At 39.2% G+C, this 22,819-nt stretch overlaps 2 protein-coding genes across 4 annotated transcripts; both read left to right on the top strand.

Annotated features, from left to right (window-relative positions):
* Window positions 1-234: 234 nt before the first annotated feature.
* On the top strand, window positions 235-2,346 carry LOC113695406 (cytochrome P450 94C1-like). Its single transcript, XM_027214493.2, has 2 exons — window positions 235-1,916; window positions 1,992-2,346. The coding sequence occupies exon 1, from the start codon at window positions 352-354 to the stop codon at window positions 1,888-1,890; it is 1,539 nt and encodes a 512-aa protein (XP_027070294.1). The 5' UTR covers window positions 235-351; the 3' UTR covers window positions 1,891-1,916; window positions 1,992-2,346.
* A 7,262-nt stretch (window positions 2,347-9,608) lies between these two features.
* Window positions 9,609-19,667, top strand: LOC113695802 (uncharacterized). 3 transcript variants are annotated; one of them, XM_027214959.2, is made up of 15 exons: window positions 9,609-10,079; window positions 10,402-10,528; window positions 10,635-10,675; window positions 11,208-11,301; window positions 11,691-12,673; window positions 13,398-13,529; window positions 14,233-14,305; window positions 14,583-14,622; window positions 14,766-14,838; window positions 15,957-16,022; window positions 17,469-17,546; window positions 17,649-17,821; window positions 18,291-18,337; window positions 18,850-19,102; window positions 19,207-19,667. In XM_027214959.2, exons 1-15 carry the CDS (start codon window positions 9,739-9,741, stop codon window positions 19,512-19,514), a joined length of 2,829 nt encoding a protein of 942 aa, XP_027070760.1. In that variant the 5' UTR covers window positions 9,609-9,738; the 3' UTR covers window positions 19,515-19,667. The 3 variants fall into 3 exon arrangements, with proteins under 3 accessions (XP_027070760.1, XP_027070763.1, XP_027070761.1); XM_027214962.2 differs by having other exon boundaries at window positions 9,699-10,079; window positions 10,289-10,528; window positions 11,213-11,301; XM_027214960.2 differs by having other exon boundaries at window positions 9,702-10,079; window positions 10,289-10,528.
* The last annotated feature ends 3,152 nt before the right edge of the window (window positions 19,668-22,819 follow it).

Genomic DNA, 22,819 nt, shown 5'->3' with positions numbered 1-22,819 from the left:
TATATATTGCATTAGCTTAGCTTAGATATAGTCTTATATACTGTTTGGTTGGATGGTGCAGAAGGATGCGTCATCAAACTGATTTTTTCCTTTAGCCCATGCGTTATCCGTGCTCTCACCTTTCTTTTTTTCTTTTTTTTTTTTGCAGATATAATTTTGTTTCCTACCTAAAGATAACGAAGAACAGTGGAACCTGGTTTTGTATTTCCTTGTTCAACTGTTGGTTCATTATATATGTAACTCTTTCAAAATAATACATATTGGTCTCTTTCTCCTTAGTCCATGCTAGCTACTCTTATTGGCCTTCCATTGCCCGCACCCTCTTTATCTTCATAAAAAAATCACCCATCCATGGAGTCTACCCAATTTTCGTGCTTTATCGTGCCTAAGTTTCAAGCTTTCTGTTTCCTTGTCTTCTCTTTGGCGATGGCTTTTGTATTTCTTATCCTGAAGTATTTTGTTATGAGGCCAAGAGTTTGGTGCAAGTGTGTGATTTGCCAAGCTTATGTTAGCTCCAGTTGGTCAGTCAAATTCAAAAACTTGTGCGATTGGTACACTTATCTCCTCCAGGATTCGCCTTCTCAAACTATTCACGTACACGTACTCGGCAACATAATCACTGCTAATCCCGAAAATGTTGAGTACATACTCAAAACCAGGTTTGAGAATTATCCCAAAGGCAAACCTTTTTCGACCATCCTAGGGGACTTTCTCGGCCGGGGCATATTTAACGTTGACGGTGACTTATGGAAATTCCAGAGGAAAATGGCCAGTCTTGAGCTGTGTCGAATCTCCATGAGATCTTACGCCTTCGATGTTGTCCAACACGAGATCGAAAATCGCCTTATTCCTCTTTTCTCCTCCTTCGCAGCGGGTAAAGAAGATCGCGTTCTTGATTTTCAAGACGTTTTCCGCAGATTTTCATTCGATTGTATTTGCAGAGTATCGTTTGGGTTGGACCCCAGGTGTCTAGAAATATCCCTGCCGCTTTCAGAGTTTGCTGTCTGTTTTGACCTAGCATCCAGATTGTCGGCGGAAAGGGCCATGACCGCTGCACCAGTTACTTGGAAGGTCAAAAGGATGCTGAATATAGGCAGCGAGAAGGAACTCCGGAAAGCCATCCAGATGATCAACCTACTAGCTAAAGAAGTCATAAGGCAACGCCGAAAATTAGGTTTTTCCGAACACAAAGATCTTCTCTCTCGATTTATGGGCAGCGTCACTGATGAAACCTACTTAAGAGATATTATAATAAGCTTCCTCCTAGCAGGTCGCGACACAGTTGCCTCGACTTTGACAAGCTTCTTCTGGCTTGTGGCTAACCACCCGGAAGTCGAGGCTGCTATTCAACGGGAGGCTGATCGAGTCGTGGGGCCTAAAGAAAAGCTCACCAGCTTGGAACAACTAAGAGAGCTTCAGTATTTGCATGCTGCAATCTTTGAGAGTATGAGACTGTACCCACCCGTACAATTCGATTCAAAATTTTGCCTGGAGGATGACATCTTCCCTGATGGAACCGCTGTTAAGAAGGGAACACGAGTTACTTATCATCCTTACGCGATGGGGCGGATGGAAAATATCTGGGGTTCCGATTGCTTAGAATTCAAGCCCGAGAGGTGGTTGAGAGATGGCGTCTTCTTCCAAGAAAACCCTTTCAAGTATCCGGTGTTTCAAGCTGGACTAAGGGTCTGTCTGGGGAAAGATATGGCACTTGTGGAGCTCAAGAGTGTAGCAATTTCATTGCTGCGAGACTTTCACATCGTTTTAGCTGAAGCCCATCAAAGCCCGCGCTTCTCTCCTGGACTTACGGCCACTTTCCACGGTGGTTTGCCGGTATTGGTCCGAGGAAAGAAAAGCTCCGCCAGCACCGAGTCAACTGCAGCTCAATAAGAGTATCAAGCTCGGGTATTCTCTAGGTGCGCATCTCTCTATAACCCTAAACTTGTAAGTAATCTCCATTAAGTACGAGCTCATTAAGATTTTATTTGCAGGTAGATGGTGGACTCAGGACAGCTAGATAGCTGTACCGTGAATTTGTTGAGAAAACGAGATTCATCAAGCGTTGGCTGCCTTCGTCGGCTCCAAGTATGTATACTTGATATTGTCGGTGGTTTTTTATTATCATGTACATCCATTGTGGGGATATGGCTGTTGTTTTTGTACTGTAGTTCTTGTACGGGTATTTTGGTGTTTCTAGTGTAGGATTAGCTCCTCAGTTTCTGTACACCATGTCCCCTATATATGTATATATGTTTCCCGAAATTGTGGAGGACAAAATTGTACATTAATTGGTAGAACTCATTATTGTCATATCGAAGTTCGTAAAGCATTTGATTCCACCCTCAATACCTACCTTGTACCTCCCATGCTTTATTTGCCCTGATATGCTGCTACTCCCTCTTTTTCTTTTTTCTTTCTTTTTTTTTCAAAAAAAAAAAAAAAAGTTCCAGCGACTTCATTACTTCTTTTCCTATTAGTTCGCACCGATCGATCACGAAAAGTTCTTGCGATGCAATTGAACAGGTGGTGCTTGATTCAGATTGTATCATTTCTTATTGTTGCATCTCCTTCCCATTTAAATGGTTAACTTGGAAATTCTATTTGTAGATATGCCTCGTAAGAAAAAGAAAATTTAGAATGCGGATGTTTTATGAGCTAGCTAGTGATTCAGAATTCTAGATTAGAAATGGATTCCAAGTCTGAATTGTACTTTTTACTACGATGTAGCCTAATTGTTGCATGTGTTTGATGGAGTCTAGTGAACGTCCAAGTTCCACTGTTTTTTTTTTGGCTGGAAAAAGATGAAAGCTTTGCGGGCCAAGACGGATTGTTAGGCACAAAAAGATTAATTATCACAACGTAAATTGAGAATGGCAAAATTACAGATATAGCTATAAATTGGAGTGTTACTGACAACTCTAAACCATTAATCATATTCTAATTTAACTAATTATTGATCTCCACTCTGGTTATACCTGAACCCCTATAGAATAGATACTCGGGCGGTCTCAAATGTTAAAAATTAGCGCCTGTAATGCTACTATGATTCCGAACAAGTTAGTTGGCAAGATCATTTACCTAAAAGTTCTCTGAATCATCATCAAGCGTAGATGAAGAATCGCTATTGATTTTCTTTAAAATGAAAGAAAAAAAAAATGCCACTATGATCACTGAGAAAGAACAGAAGGAACACGATATCAGAAAAATATACTAGACTAACTGATTCTGTATTTACATGATAAGTAACACAATATCGACCTCAAACATTAATCTTTTATAATATGATCTTTTAGTGCATTTGTTGTGTTACGTATCTCGTGCAACGACTACATGTGAGCTTTGAGCTTTTTATGATTTTTGATATTAGCACACAAGCAAATCAACTTTATATTATGATCAACACAAAAATTAGAGTCCGTGCCCGATTGTGACGCTTTTAGATGGAAATACACTATTTTGTCTCCCGGGGGGGGGGGGGGGGGGTGTTGGGCTTGGGGTTGGGGTTGGTTTCAGAGCTCGACACTTTTTGAAAAGCTTTGGCAGGAAAGTTTGCGGGCATACAAGCCACGGACGAGTCTGAGGTTTCTCCTACGCTTGCTCTATCCCACCGGAGTGTATATGCGTGCCGCCACCACAAGGGATTCAGGCGGGTAGGAAGGCTATAGAGGGCTTTTGAGTAACTTGATTGACTTGGCAATATTAGCCAATATAAAGTTCGACTTCGCTACCAGAGGATTTGGGAATAAAACCTGACAAAACACAAACATTCCTTAATGGAGTTTTATGTGTTTGTTGAGTAAATATTGGTCGGTTCACAAGCAGTGTAGCTTTTGAACACAATACTTGTTGATGTGCTAACGATTAGAGCTGCGGCTTACATATAACTGTGCGGGCAAGTAGTTTCGCTGATCGTGCTTTTGGATAATTTCAAAAATCTCCCCTGAGATATCTAACAATTTCACTGAGCTTCTCTGAGGTTTTAAAAATTACACCTACCTCCCTTGATTTGATAGTTTTAGTAACAAAATCTTAAAATAATATTGACTTTGTCAAATTTTTAAATGAATACCCAAAAAATGATCTTGTGTAATGAATTTTAATTTATTTTCCTATAGAATTATAAAATTATATAGTGTAATTATAAGAAAAGCTACCAAATTTTTCATGTCCATATCTACTATTTGATAAACAACTATAATAATCATATAGGCTGTAGTCATATATGTAGACTATATGTAAGTAGTCTATATGGACTATATGATAATCATATAAACTGTAGAACCACTAGTATAATCACTACACTTCCTTTTGATTTACGGGAAATTATGAAATGTCTATATGATTGCAAAACCACTACTTATTTTTTGAAATGTCTAAACGATTATAAAAGGTTACTTTCCTGATTTATGTAGTTCTACAATTTTATTGACAAAAAAAAATTTTTTTTTAAAAGAAAAATAATAAAAAATAATTTTAAAAGTCATTCTAAATATAAACATACCAAACAAGGGAATTTCACTAAAATATTTAAGGGTAGTATTGTCATTTTAAATGACAAGGGAGCTATGTATAATTTTTAAAATTTCGAGAAAACTAAATGAAATTGTTAAAAACCTCAAGGGAGGTTTCTGAAATTATCCCTTTGGCTAATTAATAATCATATGGACATTTCAACAGCACAGATTGGTTCTCACAAAAACCGATATTACCTAAATCAGCCTTGATCGTTTGATCTGCAATATTTCCCATTGTTACCAAACACAACATGCGCGTCTCCCCTTTGTAACTAACTTGTATAACTAACACCAATGGTCCGGGACCAAATCCGTAAATTAGACACGTGGAGTACATATATATACAGTTGTAGCGGGAAGGTTTGGTACCAACCATAGTTATTAAATTGGATCCAGTGCTCAATTTAGAGAGGTGACTGAATCACTAAGTTACGGGTTCAGCCAAGAGTTGTATATTAGTTACTAATATTATATAATATAATAACATATTTTATATTATAAAATTAGTAAATTTTTTAAGTTGGTGTTTCAACTAATGGTTTGACTAGCGATTTTTTCGGTTCACCAGTTGAGCTCTCAAGTCTTTAACAGGTCAACGAATTTGTTGCTTAACTGATTTAATTAGCAATCCAATTCAATCATATGATCGATTCATCGATTGATCGGTTCGACCATCGGATCGAGCCAAGTTTTATAACTATGATAGCAACTGGTACTAAATTAGCAAAGTGTCGATCTGCCGTGATTTGATAGCTCAAATATGATACATGTAAAGATGTGATGTGTTGTCGGAGAGGTTGTTGCTATTTTCTCTTTTCGCTTTCGTACCCTTCTTGTAATTCTGTAATGTTGGTGATAGTAAAATTTTATGTTGGTCCGAAGTAGTTATTGGACATTGTCTAATAATTATTCTCGAATCAATCAAGTAGTTTCAACTAAATATTTATTTATTTTTTACAACGATAACATTATGAGGGAAGGGAGAGTCGACGGAATTTTTCTGTCGAAAAAAATCACAAAGTGGCAAGGTGAAAAACCCTTGCCTCCCATTTCCACCAAGACTTTGGTGGTACCAACGGCCTCTTAGGCAGTTGGCATTTCATGTGGCTTCACTTGATTTAATTTAACATGTGAAGTAGACTAGCATAATATGTGAATTAATGAGTCTCATGTGGTCCTACTTTCTGGTGGAACATTTAGTCGGGAATCGGCTCAATTTGAACTTTGAAGGCAATGACACTCTTGCTTCTAGCCAGGAAATTTTAAGTTGTCCCACCCATAACTGAAAGGCCTTTTCCTTCAACCACACGAGGTTTCAAAGATCTCATGCCCACATATTCATGGGCAAATGAGAACAGAAGGCAGCTGCTTGAGCTATAGTTTTTGCAATTAATTGATTGAGTCCGTACTAAACCAAAAAAAAAAAAAATTGGCCAATGATTCTTCGAGTTTTTAGGCGCCTCCGTTTTCCATGACAGCCGACAGAATTGTCACTGTTTAGATTGTAAATTATTTGAGATATTTTTACTGTAGCACTTTTTGTGATATGATGTATGTGAGATAAAAAGGTAATTGGGAATGTAACAAGGTGTGTTGGAAATTGTAATGATGATGTAAGCAAATAAATTTTGACAAATAATTCTCAATCCAAACAAACCATGGCCCCTCAGCGGAGTGAATGCACGATATATATTTGAAGAGCCGATGGATAGATAGCACCATAGTTGTCAAAATCGCGATCCGGATCGTAGGATCGTACGATCCTACGATCCGGATAACCAAAATCGATCCGGATCGTATGCAGAGTCGCAAATCATATTAATCTTTGTAGGATCGCATAGAATCGTAACAGGATCGGTAGGATCGTGTAGGATCGTAGGATCGGTAGGATCGTACGATTTTACATTTTTTTTGTAAATTTGTGAAATACGAAGCTCCATTTTGCAAGTAAATGAAAATATTTGTGGTATATTTGTAATTTATCAAAGAATTGCAACCTTTAATTGCAATTAAGAGCTTTTGGTAGGATCTTACGATTCTACGATCCGATCCTACGATCCGATCCTATGAAACTAAAATCGATCCTATGTAGGATCCCGATTTTACAAACCTTGGATAGCACCATAACTGGCGTACTAATTAAGTTTAATTTCATAGCCTGTCCCTGTTTTTTTCAGTGCTTATACGAAGTGTCATCTCCAATCCCCAAATCTTTGATCAGTTATGGCCTTCCACGAAGAAAAGAAAAGGCAAATGACAAGATGGCATTTAAACAAAAAAAATTTCTTCCCAACTATATATAGTATATTCGACTGTGGTGTTATAATTTTTTTTAACAAATAAAACAAATAATGCTAAATTCAAAAATATCTAAAAGTAATTTATATGGATTCGGTTAAGTATAGAATTAGATTCAAATTAAGTACATTAACCTATACTAATCACGTAATGGAAAGGTCCATGAAAGTTTAGGTTAAATAATGATCTATTGTTTCCACTATTCTGTGTTCTGTTGTTGCAACTCCTCCTCAGAATGAAAATCTATCTTTATTCATGTCTATTATCATAAAATTAATTTATCAAAAAAAAAAAAAAAGAACGAACCGGAATTACTGCTTATTCTTGGCATGTTGTCTTTTTTCATGTCTATTACCATAAAATTAATTTAACTTCAAAAAGAACGAACCCGGATTAGTGCTTATTCTTAGCATGTTGATTTTTTTAGGTCTAAGATTTTTGAAGATAAAGAGAGAGAAGTATGGCAGATTGGTGAATATGCTAGAATTTTTATAGAGGAGTACTGGAGCATACACTCAAAATATGGGGTGTGCACCCTTTTGAATCATGGCAAATGGGTGGGTGGCACCAGAAGAAAACATGCTAAAAATCAAATACGTGGATAGAGCCTTCACGGAGAACGGAGCTGTAACGGGACTAGTGGTGAGGAACCACTGGGGTCAGCTAGAAGCAGCTATGGTTGAGAGAATTTCAGGAGCCCTGAATACGGAGCATGTAGAGTGTCCTACTTTCCTTAAAGCACTAAAATTTGCTAGAGATTTTGGAATAACGCACTTTATTCTAGAGGGTGATGCTTAGTATGTATTATACCATAGAAGCTAAACAACAATGGCAGGGAGCTGTCTCTTCTTGGGAATTTGATACATGGCATGAGGTCAATGTTGGCTAGTTTCAAGTACGTCAAAATTAGTCATGTGAGGACTGAGGAGGACCAATAATGTTCCTGTCCACATCCTGTAAAAAATGTCTCTATCTTTTAATGGGGTTAGAGTCTGGTTTATTGACTTCCCCAAGAATGTCATTGATGCTGTAACCACAGATTCATCATAAATGAAATCCTCCAAATTGTTTATCAAAAACAAAAAAGATTTCCTGAACTAAGCAGTGAGGAGAACTCTAACAGCTTTCTTCTGGTCACTCTGGACTTATCCTAGTGGTGCTATTGATTTTTCTATTTGCTTGAATTATATCAAGCTTTGTTTGGATTTTTCTATTTTTCATAAATTAATTTTTCAAATATAATACTACAGTAATAAACAAACAAAAATTACTCCAAAAACACAACTCATACAATATCTCAAAAATAACTCACAAATATATACAAAAAATATATATATACACCCCATTTTCTCCTTCTACTTAACACCAACCCCCCCCCCCCCCTCTCTCAAACCCCGAGGCCCCCCCCTCTCTCAAACCCCGAGGCCGTGTGGGTTGGGGGATTATTTTCCTTTCCCATGGGTGGGACAAAGCTTTCTTGCAAGTTTCATAAATGGCAAAATAAATTGCGTGGGGGGGCCCGCATTGAGACTCATAGCTGCAATCCCACAGCAAAGTCCGGCTGGGGCTACATATTTGAGAATTGACTGAACAGCTTGGCTAATACTGGAGGATTTCATGGGGCAAGAGCTGAAAGCTTGCATTCTGGTCTTAACAGTGTCTACGGGGGACATGGCCATGTGTTCGGACACGCCATGGACGGAGCCGGAAACCATGAATTGCCGGAAGCGAAGGCCATCGTAGGAGTGGCTTGGCCATGGTAGCTTCTGGGTGGTAAGTTGAGGATTAATGGTGGGTAAAACATCGGAGTTTTGGAATTGGGCAGAGGCAACAACTTCAACAGTAGCAATCGTGGGAGGGGCCACGAAAAATATGTGGAGCTAGAGATTGTAACACCTGAGTGATGGGTACAAACAGGGACACGGATATTAGGAGCAACCTAAGTCAGGTTCAAAAAATTCCATTGGCGAATGACTGTCATATACCCGTAACAAAAATGGAAAACATTTGAATTTTGTTTGGATTGTAAGTTATTTGGGATTTTTTTACTGTAGCACTTTTTGTGATGTGATGTGATGTATGTGAGATAAAAAGTTAATTGAAAAGATAAAAAGGTGTATTGGAAATTGTAATGATGATGTAAGCAAATAAAATTAGGTAAATAATGCTCAATCCAAACAAACAATTGGTTGCGTCGATTTGAAGTAAGAGAGACGAGAGGATAAGGGAGGGAAAAGAGAGAGGAGGAGAAAGGAGGGAGAGGGTGGTGGTATCAATTTTAAAAAATACTCCAAAAAATTTTAAATCCTTAAAACACTTCAAAATATGTCCCAAAAACACCCTTAAAAACATCTTATAATATAATAATGATTTTTCATATACACTAATACAATAAAATATTTCAAAAACACTTTAAAAAACAACTAATTCAAATAGAGCCATCAGTTTTCATCTGGTCATTGGGCTTATCCTAATGGTTATGTTGATTTTTCTATTTGCTTAAATTATATCCTCAAATAACAGTATGTAATCATAACCAGGTAGGATCTTATTATGAAAAACTTGGAAGAGATCGTTGTAATGTCCCCAAAAATTTGGAAATTCCTTTTTTTTTTTAAAATTTTACCTAGCAGTTTGTTGTGTAGTTTCTTCGAAAACAGAAACCGATGTCAGATGAGATGGGCCGCAATGGATATCCACCAACGTTAAATTGGGCTTTGGAGTCTTGCTTTTCGGTCTGCCCACACTGCACATAAATAATATTGATCAACAAACTTTTAAAAGGCCCAAAACTATCTCACTCTCGAAACGCGGGTTCGAATCCCCACTCCTACACTCACGCGCCACTGATAAACGCCTGCCGTGGCGGTAGTGTTTTGCCCTTTGAACAAGCCAAGAAAGAAAAGGGAAAAAGAGAAAAAGAAAAATGGAGGGAACTGGAGAAGAAGCGCCAACCGACATCGACATGGACATTCCAATCGCAGAAGCGTATAACCGGATGAAGAAACTGAAGCCGAAAAGGAAAGCGAAGGTGAATAAGGAGGCCGCTGTCGATGGCGAAGACGAGGGTTTTTCGGTCCGCAAGGAGAATACCGGCGGCGATAAGAGTGAGTTTCCGCATGGAATTACTGTTTCCTTATTCGATGATTCCGTGGAGAATCACTTCAAAGCAGTGGATAATATCTCCAAGCTTTGTGGAGAGACGGATATGGACGATTTTGATCCTGCTGAAATTCAACGCTTGTCATCTTCCATCACATTCTTAAGGTTAGTTTTTTCGAATGTTAGATTCATTTAAAAAATTTATTGTGGTTTCTTTTAGTTATTTATGGACCTGATAACAAGAATCATGCTTCCTTACCGTTAAATTGATACCGAGATACATTTATCGGATAGAAGTAAGCTGAAACGTGCTGTTTAGCAAGACATAATTGAATTGACTGGAGTTTATATTTTGTTATGTTTGGGTGGAGAAGCATGCTGTTTTGATGAAGTGTGGTTTCCAGGCTATGTTCCCTAAGCCGTTGAGTTTTAGTTGCTAAGTTTGGGTTTTCTTTAAGAAGGGATTATGATGAATCCGTGCTTGCAGAGAGTGGAGGGAATTTAATTACCCATCGAGGAATTTAAGGTTTTCTTGTCAAAATCAGAGCAAGGAGGGGAGAGATTTCATGGGTGAAATAAGTTTACCGCAGTTTTCATCAGCTACTGTTCCAAAGGTATGCGACATTATATGTACTCGTTTGAATGTCTGCCTTTTTTTTTCAGCATTTATTTTTTTTTTAAATGTGAATGATATAACACTGGACTTTCTTGATGCTGCAGAAAGATATACAAAATGGGGATGTAACTTCTTCAGAACTCAGGTGGCTACTTATTTGACAATGATGTTTAATTCATTTTTATGCTTTATTTTACCACTTATCTGCTTAGATCTTTGTCTTCCTACCTACTCTCTAGGTACCAGTATGAGATTAAACATGGATGGGTACCAGAAGTAGAGGGTAAACATGAGTAAATCCACAATTCAAATCAGTTGATAACAAGCCAAATTATCGCAGTTATTATGTATTCTCAATCTGTTTGAATGTATACCATTTTTCTAATTTTCTTCTGCAATATATATAGTTTAATGGTTTAAATATGTTCGTGGTTGGCTTATTGACATTTTTGTTGTGCAGAGTGTTTCAGTTGGTCTTTTGCAAATCTTTCCTTTTGTCTGCATAATGCTTTTTGCCACCTTTGATGATATATTACATTGTTAATTTATTGAGTCTCTTCATCCTGTGGATTTCCTATAAGGGATCCAACTAAGAAGTATTGCCAAGGATTTTTAGTGCTCTTTGTCTGATTTTGTGTTACTACCTTTTGGAGAGCTTCTAATTTGATATTTTGCAGCAAAGATTTTGTAATGTATGTTGGAGGTTCAGTTTGGGCATTGGACTGGTGTCCAAGAGTCCATTCATATTCCGACTCAAGTATTAAGAGTGAGGTAATTCTGTCTGATGCTTTCTCTTGGTTTGCTTCCATGTCTTCTTGATTTCCTCCTTCACTGGATTTTAAATGGAAATCTGTATATGGGAAACTTTCAGAGAGGTTCTTAATTGGAATTTTAGAAAATATCTAATGGGTATTTTAATAAACCTCTACTATTTTAGATTGGTGTTAAATCTTAATTGAACAGAAATTCTATGGTATGATATTCATGCATTAATGGTTGAATTGTGGTTTGGGTTTGGGATCTCATGTCGACAAAAATTGGAAGAGTATGACTGTGTCAAATGTCTGATTATGGTCCTAAGCCTTAACAGACTGCCCTTGCAATAATTTAGATAAGAATGTTTGATAAATCCCAGTCTTTTTTTTTCCCTTTAATTACAGTTCATTGCTGTTGCTGCTCATCCTCCTGAATCTTCATACCACAAGATTGGTGCACCCCTTAGGGGCAGGGGATTTGTCCAGATATGGTGTGTACTGGGTACAAACATGAAAAAGGACATGCAATCTCAGGATAAAAAAAAACGGAAAAGAACTTCAAGGAATAGTGAAACAGTTATAACTGAATCATCTGAACAGCGGAGACCACGGGGGAGACCAAGAAAACAAACTGTAAATGGATCTTCAAATAATACAAATTCTCATAGTGAAACAGTTACAACTGAATCATCTAAACAGCAGAGGCGGCGAGGGAAACCAAGAAACCAACCTATAAATGGATCTTCAAATAATACAAATTCTCATAGCGAAAAAGTTCAAACTTCTGCTGTACAATACCTTCAAGATTCATCCGCAGTAGTTTCTAGAGATGTGGCTTTGGTTGATACTTCTGATCATGAAAATGTTAAGACCAAGTTGCCTAAACAGATGAAGCCACGTGGCAGACGACCAAAAAAAGCTGTAAACAATAGCGAAGTAGTGCAAACTCCTGCTACCAAATGTTCATCCACATTGCTTACTGGAGATTTGGTTTCTGGAAATACGTTTAATCATGTCCTTGAGGAGAATTCCCAACTTGTGCTAGAAGTATCTACCATGAAATCCAAGTCAGTGATTGTCCCTTCAAAACGCATAAGATTGAAGGATAAGGGGAGCACAAGGGTTCAGGTTTCCAAAGATGCACAAGAAGCTGAACTGTTCCTTGCAAATCCTCCAACAGAAGAAAACTTAGCACTTAACATGATCACATGTGATTTTGGCTCAGCTAACTGCTCTATTTCCAATGATGTTGCCTTGCCTAGAATGGTATTTTGTTTGGCTCACAATGGAGAAGTTGCCTGGGATGCAAAATGGCGTCCATGTGATGTTTCTGACAAACAAAGAATGGGTTATCTTGCTGTCTTGCTCGGAGATGGTGCTCTTGAAGTGTAAGAATTGTTTATTAAATCATAGTGCTTGACATCTAAACTTTACACATTTTTTATTTTTGCTTGCTTGGCTTATTGGTTGACATCTAAACTTTACACATTTCTTATTGGTGCAGTTATACTTGACTTTATGTGTTTTTCTTTTTTCTTTTAGCTTGTTTGATTATCTGCTCTTAAGAACATAAGAATGAGCATGAGACTCTGCTGTATGCCTGGATGCTATGAAGCTTTATATGTGCGATCAAAGTAATGAGCTTTTTGTCAGTCTTGCATGCTTCTTTTGGAAACTAAGTCTAATCTTGTGATGCATAGTTTCCTGAAGATAAGAACTTATATGTAGGAAGGGGAGAATTTAAATGAATGTACCCCTCTAGGATAACAAAAATGAAAAACAAACAGTATCCAGACACAAGCATTGTCAAGCATATTGTCATTTTTCTTTCTTCCAGAAAGGGAAATATCCTCTGTAGATGTCCTACTGCTACACTGATATTTTAGCAACTGGACCATCAGTGCCTTGGGAAAATTGTATACTGACTCATGGATACTGGTTTCCTTTTTCTTTTTCTTCTTTTTTTTTTTGGGGGGTGGGGAAAATAGGTGTTCTTTATGTCAAATTCTTGTAATTACTTTGTGGCACCTGCTAGCATCTTTTATTGTGTGTTGTACTGTAAATAGAGATGCTATTCTGACCATTTGTCATGGACCTAATTATTATATACAGCTGGGAGGTTCCTTTTCCTCGTACCATGAAAGTTATATACTCAGCTTCTCAAAAGGAAGGTACTGATCCTCGCTTCATAAGATTGAGACCAGTATTCAGGTGTCCAACAATAAAGCGTGGCGGTAGGCAAAGGTAGCTTGCCATTTATTCTTCTTAGTTTTATAACATTATTACACCTGCAAATGAAAGAACTATTCTACTCTCCCTGTCCTTGTTGTATAGACAACCAGTTAAAGGTCTCACTAAAATGGTGATTGATTCCAAAGATTTTACTTGAGCAATAAACACTCTTTTATTTTGAGCCTCTATCAACAAGTAATTCTTGAAATACTTCCAAGGAAGATTCCAATGAAGATTTTAATGATTGACTTGAAATAGATACTAACTTTCATTTGTCCAGAAAAAAGTTATTTGACGACTCGATCTCCCTCCTTGTGTTTCTTTTCCCTTTTGTTGTTCCCTGTGCCAAGGTTTTGATCCAAAAGAAGTTGAGCAATTTATCTTATCTAGTTGCAAAACCATAATACATCTTCAAACAGCATAGCTTTTAAGCTGGTGAAGGTTGACTTGAAAACCATATTACATCTTCAAACAGTGTAGCTTTTTAAGCTAGTGAAGTTTGAGCTTTTGGATGTTTGTTCTAGCCAAAAGATGGGCCTTGCGCTTTTAGAAGCCTGAATTGGCATGGACTTTATTAGGGATTTGTTATGCGATTTGGCTTGCCATGTTTTCATTGGGGATGTAACGGATGTTGACATCATTGTCTGACTCAGTAGACAATGCTCAGTCGTGCACTTTTATTAGGTTTAATTCATTTACTGCAACCATTGAACAGTATTCCCTTGACGCTAGAGTGGTCGGCATCCTCTCCACATGATATGATTCTGGCTGGATGTCACGATGGAGTGGTACATGTTTCATTTGCTACTTCTACTGTTTGTCATTTTGGTCTTCGCTCAAAGATTTAAAATCCAGTATGCTATGCAACCCCACCCCCTTGTCAATCCCCACAAAAAACCCTCCCAAAAAGGTCGGCTATGACATGGGAGAAAAATAAAACAATTGTTGCAGATGATTCTGTAATGTGATTTTGCATTTCATATTCTAATTACTCCTTTATCATCTGTTTTTGGGGCAATTCCATTATTCTTATGTTAAGTGGTACTAAGAATTTGGCTGTTTCAGGTTGCCTTGTGGAAATTCTGTGCTACTGGTTCATTACAAGGTATTATCTTTGCATGATTACTTTTACTTTTTGCTTCATCTTTTGCTGATATATTAGGTTATGAAAGGTGATTTTGCATTTGGCAAATGGTGGGCGTTCCAAACTAGTGAATCCTAATGTGACCTTTTTTATGCATAATTTAGAGACAAGGCCTTTGCTTTGCTTCAGTGCTGACACAGTTACTATTAGAGCACTTACTTGGGTACCAGTTAGCAGGTTGGTAATGCTGGAGTTACCTTCTTTTAAAATAATAATAATAATAAACTGGTTTCACTGGGTTATGAGTTCCTTAATATGTATAGATTCTTTTGTACGAATTTGTTGCTGCACTTCTCTGTCATTCTTTGATCCCCAGGTTGGTGGATCAATCCACCCCCTTGGCTTCAAAAACTAGGTTTCACTGAAAGATCAAAGTGATGCAGCCTGTTTACTTTGTGTTTGCAGATTTTGGAAATTTAAACTCCAAAAGTAAGATAATACAGCACTCTCTTGCTGAAGTATGTGATTAGTTTCTTAGAAAAGTCAGTAATCAAATCTGATGATAATAGAATTGATGGGCAGAATAAGTCTCAAAATGATTTCTCAAAAGTGCAAATCATGTCTACTTCTAGACATTTTAATTTTAATTTTAACTTGTTTTGGTAAATATGATTGTATGATTTCCTTTTCTTGCATTGATTTCTCAAAATGATTTTACCCCACATGTCCCCACTTGACATATCTGAAATGATCTTGGATAAGTACAATCAAGATTAGTGACTGCGGATCATCTTGGTTGTACCTGCTTGAGATGTTATTAGTCACTATGCTGTCCAAATTTGTTTGCATCGAAAGAAAAATGAAGTTGTTTTGTCAGCTTGCTGAAACAACTTTGAGGGATGCTTTTAAGGTGTGCATCTTAAGAAGCTGCAGAAAATGATAATTATAATCTCCTGCGCTCTTTTGTTGTTGATCTAACGCACCCGCATACCTAATTGTCAAGGTTATAAACTATCGAATTGGGTTGGAAACAACTGATATGGAGATTCACAGTGATGACATTCAGACATTGGTTGAAACACAACATAGACTCTTAAAAAACAAGCCTCATTTGAGGAGGCTTCACACCTTTCCAAATGCTAACAATCTTGACGCTATAATTAATCCACTGAAGTCCTTGCATGTAAAGATGGTTCATAATTTTGATTTTACCATGTATTGTCTCTCAACCCTGTTTGGCTCCCCCATGTCATGACATGCAGATCAAGCTCTTGATGGCCCCTTTTTTTTCCACCTTCATTCCCCATTAAGATATGCTTTCATACTTACTGGGCTATTTGAGTATACTTTTGCAGCTATTCTGAGAGTGCAAATATTATTGTAACTGCTGGTCACAGAGGCTTGAAGTTTTGGGACCTACGGTAAACATAATTTCCTGCTATTTTTGTTGTTCTTGTTTTTTATTATCTACAGCTGTAAGTGGACTACTGTATATTTCTTGTTTGCTATGAAATGGAGATTTATGTTATTTAGACCATAATATCAACAGTTAGGTTGCTTCTTGGATTGACAAACAGCCATCAATGTTATGAAGCCTTGTTTGGTCACATATGATCATTTAGTCTTGTGGCATTTGAGATCTAACTGCTGGATTGAGAGGCATATGTACATTAGCCTTTCTTATTTAATCTTCCAAATGCCTCCTCCTGTGGCCAAGAATTCTTGGATTCAAGACTCAGTAACTTTCCTTAAGGTACATCTATCATTTTGGTGATGAGGTTAAATTAGAAACCTAGTTGGAGAATAAGGCTCTAGAAACACATAACAGCTATTCATTGGAGACAGTATATAGCATTGGAAATGGTCATGGGAAGTGAAGGAGGTTTGTGTTTTCTTTTTTTTGTTTGGGGGGGAGGGGGGGGGGAGAGGAGGCTCTTCAGGAGGGTCGGAAATGGACTGAGAGAGAGAGAGAGGGGTTCATCAGCTATCCTTTCAGAGTTCCCTTTTGATCAATTAATATGTTCTTGCAGGATGTGTCTTTATCTCTTGGTTGCATTTGATTTATGGATAAGAGCTTAAGCTTTACTTGGAAGGAGATATTGAATATATGGGGTTGCATGCAATTTTTTATTTAAAAGACCTTGGTTCATTTCATGTTCCGATTGAAGGTTGCTAAAATTTGTGAGATTTGTTCAGTTCACTGGTAGCATTTACTGCTCTGTTAAGCTCGCTGGAATGAATTGTCACATTGGGCCAGTTGGTATTCGGGTAATGAGGTTTGGATTGTGAGTTACGTGTTCTCATTCATTTCATGTAATTGGTAACTAATTTAAAGGCTTTTAGCAGAATATAGTTGTCTGTTACAAGATTTTATTGTTTTATTCCTCTTTGTTCTTCTTCTTTTTATTTTCATTCAGGCAGGTAGAATCTGGACTATCTTTTCATCTGGATACTTGAGATTGCTCTAAGATCTTTTGTCATGCTCTGTATAAATAGGTTAAGTAGTTGTATTTTGAAGGTTTAACTTTGTGAGTGCAAACATTTTGGTGAATTTAGTTGTGCAGCCCATTGTTGGCGTTGGAATAATATTGGTGTAGAAATTTTAAGACATTCTTAAATTCCTGCTGCATATGATTTATGTCTTCTTATGCTTTCATTTTGAGCTTTTGCATGTTAATTTTCACATGAACTATCCAAATGTTGTCGTGATGTATATGGTGCCCAGAATGCTGGTCATATATAGCATGCTCTATCTTCTTAATAGCCATATTTGTCAAATTGGGAGATTTTCTGCATTACAAGTGGAGTTGATATAGATGCATCTTTTATGGATTGAGTTTATTGCTTATATACTTTTTCTTTTGCAGTGATCCATTCCGTCCCTTGTGGGATTTTTATCCTTTTCAAAGGGTTATATATAGTTTGGACTGGCTACCAGATCCAAGGTGTGAGTTTGATTGTTTTAATGGAGAAGAAGATAAATTAAATTTCTTTTAACTATAATATCATTTTGTTTTCTTATTAAATGAATGACTACTTTGCTTCAGATGTATTATTGTATCCTTTGATGATGGAACGCTAAGGATTCTCAGTCTGTTGAAGGCTGCAAACGATGCCCCTGTTACTGGAAAACCTTTTGAAGGTGCACAACAAAAGGGGTTTCACAGCTACTTATGCTCTCCATTTCAGATTTGGAGCGTTCACACATCCCGGTTGACAGGTTCTAAATTATGTCTTAAGTTTTTTATTTCAGTTGATTGAACCACATATTTGGGCATATTCATCCATGGACTATGTCAGAATACCCTTCTACTGCTTAAAGTGGTGAAACTTAAATTGAACATGCATCCCTTCATTCTTGGTGTATTGCCATAGGCTATGCAATGCGTACCAATTTTGGTGGCTTTTTTGGGGGTGATGGCAGGGCTTGGGATGCCTGCTTTTACATTTCAAGACATAAATGTGTTGGGATGGATGTAATCGTTTTGAAAATTTTCAGTTAAAAAATAAGTTACCGTTGAACTAATGTAAAAGGCCACACTTTCTGTTTATATAATATTCCACCAGAATTGGATGATTATTCTCTGTACTAGACTGTTATCTTACTTCCTATCTTTCCTTAACATCTTTTATTATGGTTTATTGTATTGCTGATGGCATGATACATCTATCCTCTTCTGCTATATTAGGCATGGTTGCATATTGTGGTGCAGATGGTACTGCTCTTAGGTTCCAGGTCTGTATTGGCTGATCATTTTGGTCTCAATTCAATTTAACACTTCTGTTACATTGGTTTGACCTGAAGGAATTTATTGAACTTAATATGTTTGATGTGAATCACGCTTTTACGTTAGTAAGCATATAGTGGCTATGACTTGTGACCTTAATGGTGTAATCTGATCTACCTCTTGCGAGGAGGTAGAAGATAATATTGCTTTGATTTGTGAGTGAGATTTTCAGGCATACTATAAGAGTTAATAAGTCTGAGAATTTTGATTAATAAATCGACCAATTAGCCTAAAACATGAGCAACTTGGTCTCACTTAAAAAATATAACAGATTTGAGGACTGGCTAAGCACGCTTAGCATGTATGGATTGAGCTATCCATTAGCTATTGAATCTGCACAACTTAGCAGACTTGCAGTACCGTGTGTGTTTCTGATTTTCTCTGTGAACAATTGTACACTTCCAGCACACGTACCCCAAATTTTTCTGTGCTTAAAATTTGGTGTTTCCCCGGTGATCAGCTGACTACCAGAGCAGTGGAAAAGGATCCTCTGCGTAATCGAGCGCCACATTTTCTTTGCGGAGCATTAACTGAGGAAAACTCAACACTCACAATGTTCACTTCCTTGCCTAATACTCCATTTCCAATGAGGAAGTCACTACGTGAGTGGGGTGAAGCCCCAAGAACTGTGCGTGGATACATATCTGTCTCTAATCAAGAGAAGAGAGCAAAACAGAAGATTGTAAAAGTTCGATCAGAAGAAAAGCATAAAGGTATTACTCCGTATTACATGGCTATTTTCTGAAATTTAAGGGTAGCCGAAAACATTTCATAGTAGATGTTTATCGAGTGTTTCTGACTTTAAATGTGTACGCAGCTTTGTGTAAGAGGGGTGATCTGGATTCGGAATTCGGACCTGATTGCATGGCGGTGACCGAGACCAGAGAGGCAGGCAAAGTGAAAACAAGCAGCAACTCAGAAGCTGATCAGCGACCTATCATGGTTGGAGAAGACAATCCAGATATTATGCGTGGGGAGGTGGAAGAAGTTGAAGTGTTCCCGTCTAAGACAGTAGCTATGCATAGAGTGAGATGGAATACAAATAAAGGAAGTGAAAATTGGCTCTGCTATGGAGGTGCTGCTGGAGTTGTACGCTTTCAGGAAATTGACATGTGCGGTGAGTGAATAATAATCTTTTGTCCAAACAAGACTTTGGAGGCTGCATTACGAGTTTCCGCCTGTGCGCGACTTTAATTTATATACACACGGTTATATTCTGCAGAAATATTTGGCTCCGTCTTCAGACTTTATTATGCAAGTGTAAATCTTTATGTGCAATTTAATCCATATTATGCCTGAGTAACTGATGGGAAATATTTCGGATAAAATCGTCCGATGTCATTATTTAAAGACCACCGCGACCAGACTGGCTGTCCGTTTCTTCCCCATCTTCGGCTGTCCAAAACAAACCCGCTACAACAATGTGTTCTTATAATAAATAATAAAAAAAGGGTAAATTACTATGAAGTAAAACCGTAGTTACAGTTTTGTCGATGAAAGAGTAAATTATCATAGTCAGCGGCACGTGGATTTTGTAATGTGAATAGGTGATTTTTGGTTAGATAGTCGAGCTGATTTAATCCAACTCCCTCTCTTGTTGAAGTGAAATTTAGAGACAGGAGGGCTATTCCGAAGTGAAAGGCGGGACTTTGTCCCCTGGGATCACTCCAACGGTCAAATTAGTATAGAGAGAGAATAAAGAGTAATGAACAGTATGAGCACAACAGTAGTTTTACTTGTGAAGAGTAAACAGGAGGTATTTATAAAGTGGGAGTGGGCAGGACAGGACGATGGGTTCATGCTAGCGGGTCCCACGTCCTGACAGTTACGGCTCTGTTCTGTGCTTGGAGGTCTGTCCCTGACACAATAGCAGTCTGGACCTCCTGACAGGCTGCGCTGTGCGGCCGCCATTAAGAGCAACAGTAGCTTTTCAGATAAAACAATGGCTTTCAGTGGGCTATCAAGTAGGTTGACATCATCCGTATGCAGCCGAGACGAATGCCTAAAACATTAAGGTCGTCCGGGATAGACCTGAAATGAGACTGAGGTCAGGGGCGGGAGTCACGGCCAAAGGACATCTCCTCGGTCCGTGTAACGGACGAGGTGATATAACCTCGGGCTTGAAACTATTCGAGGTAAGCATCCTCAATAAACCCCCCAAGCCTCAGGAGCGTAAAGGCCCAAGAGGTTCCGAGACTTCTAGGTACTGAGATCGTTCAGATTCTGGGATTTGAACTTATTCCAGATAATGGCGGGGCGTGACATGTGGGCAAGTTAGTTGAGGGGACGTGGTAGACAAGGCGGTTACGGGTAACTGAGGCGACGTGGAGTAGTGGGAGGTTATATGCAGGGAACATGTCAGTGGAAGGGACGAACCATTAATGAGGAGAAAGAGAGAGACACCTTTTTGAAATTTAATGTTGCCGCCTCTTCGCGTTCCCTCCAACCCCTATAAATAGGGGGTCCTTTTCAGCGTACTATTCTTCACCATTTTCCTTCTTTGCAGCCAAACTCTTGCAAACTCGAGAGCATTGCCGAGATTAATTTGTTTAGCCGAGGCACTGTGAGATAGCCGAGATCTCCCTTCTCGTTCAACCACATTTTCCTAACCAACAGTAAGTACCCTTACTCTTCATCTTATTTTCAATATGGCTAAAGTGGCTAAGACGCACAAGGAGACCGTAAAATCGAGTTATCAAGCCGAGGAGGGGCCCGACCCACCGGAAGAGAGCACTTCGTCCCGTTCCGAGGGAGAAACGTCCAGCTCAGGGGAAGAATCCGCCGAGAACTCCCAAGTAGGGGAGTCTCCCGAGGCGAGCGAGGGGAGCTCGGAGGTCCTTTACAATGACGAGCTCGGAGTCGGAGTCCCTCATGATGAGAGAGTGGCAGAGCCAATAGCTCCCGGGAATCTCTCCGATATTGACTTCGGCCATCTTCCATCGTACCGAAGCCGGATCGGCATGGTGAAGGCTAATAGGATATTGCGGAAGTACCCCTTCAGAGAGGGGTACAACATTGGGACTCCTGGACCGAACCACACAGCTGAGAGGCCCCCGATAGGTTCCGTAGCCGTCTACGCGGAGCAGCTAGAAGCCGGGATCAGGATGCCCACCACGAGGTTTTTTCGAGATATACTTCGATATTTCGCAGTTCGGATAACTCAACTCGTCCCGAACGCGATCCGAATATTGGTGGGGTTTGAAATGCTCTGCCGAGAACAAGATGTGATCCCCACGGTCAATCTCTTCCACCGATGTTACACCATCAAGAGGCACGGATGCGAAAAGGGGTGGTTCTACTTTTGCAATAGGAATAACACCATCCCAAAACTTGTTGTCGGCGCCTCCACCTCGATAAAGAACTAGAAACGCGACTTCATGTTCGTCACGGCCGGGGACTTTCCCTGGGGCTTTTGGTGGAGGCTCGGAATACAAAAAATGATCCTTTTCCGGGGGACCTGGACGAGGAGAGCTTTCAAAAGATAATTAGGTCGGACCTCAGAATCTATAGTTGGGACTATCCCGAGGCGGTGTTAGTGGAGGGGGTATTAGTTGAGTTGTCATTAACCCCAAGAAGACACCCTTCTTCTCTACTAGACTTCAGAAGCCTTGTAAATTTTCGTTCATAGTCTGGGTCTTTGTTTCGGCTATTCTCAATAATAATGTTTGTTTCTGATGCAGTGATGAAGGTTTCTGACATTATCACTTCGGCTCGGCGGCCGTGATCAAGAGGCCGAAGAGAAAGACTTCAGGGGAAACCTCGGCACCACCACCGAAGAAGAAGGCAACCTAAGCGTCAACTGTCAAGACCTCGGCAGCAAAGAACACTTCAGCTGGGGCAGCCACCGAGTCCACCTCGTCTGTGCCAGAAGGGGTGGCCACTCAAAGAGTCACAGTCGGGCTTCCCCCTCATGGCCGAGGCAAGCAACTGAAGTCCTCGGTCATGCCGGTCACGGAGTCTTCGTTGTAAAACCGTTTCCATAGCGCACCTCGATTTTCCGGACAAGACAAGATACACCCCGGTGAACACTGGTATCCGAACTGGCAGCTCTCAATCAATGACCGGTGCACCCATCCTTGTGCGGCACAAGAGCTGGTTATGTTCTCCAACTTGCCGAGGGAAGCGGAGTTTACCGAGAAACTGGCTCTTCACGAGGTGATCCAGTGCCTCATGGTGGCAACAGCCTCTTCTACGGCATTCGTTGCCGAGATGGCACGTCAGTATAGCGATGTGCTTGAGAAGCAGGACTCTGGCAAGTTGGAGGATAAAATCTCCAAGTTGGAGAAGCAGCTTGCTGTTGCTGAGTCCGAGAAGACCCACCTCCAAGAGCAACTCGATCAGGCCGCGGCCAAGGAGGAAGAGAGTGAGGCCACAATCAATAGCCTCAGGTCGGCCTTAGAGGAAGAGCAGAAGATGGGGGAGGAAAAGAA

Source organism: Coffea arabica, chromosome 6e (assembly GCF_036785885.1).
Source record: "Coffea arabica cultivar ET-39 chromosome 6e, Coffea Arabica ET-39 HiFi, whole genome shotgun sequence".
Taxonomy (NCBI): domain Eukaryota; kingdom Viridiplantae; phylum Streptophyta; class Magnoliopsida; order Gentianales; family Rubiaceae; genus Coffea; species Coffea arabica.
Note: the sequence above shows the minus strand (reverse complement) of the source record. Positions and strands in the feature narration are given on the sequence as shown.

Excerpts from the sequence above, each read along its gene's own strand:
- LOC113695406 (XM_027214493.2), top strand. The coding sequence starts at position 352 with ATGGAGTCTACCCAATTTTCGTGCTTTATCGTGCCTAAGTTTCAAGCT.
- LOC113695802 (XM_027214959.2), top strand. The coding sequence starts at position 9,739 with ATGGAGGGAACTGGAGAAGAAGCGCCAACCGACATCGACATGGACATT. Across the intron at positions 14,306-14,582 it reads CTGGATGTCACGATGGAGTG|GTTGCCTTGTGGAAATTCTG; the intron begins GTACATGTTTCA and ends TGGCTGTTTCAG. Across the intron at positions 16,023-17,468 it reads TTGAAGTTTTGGGACCTACG|TGATCCATTCCGTCCCTTGT; the intron begins GTAAACATAATT and ends TTTCTTTTGCAG.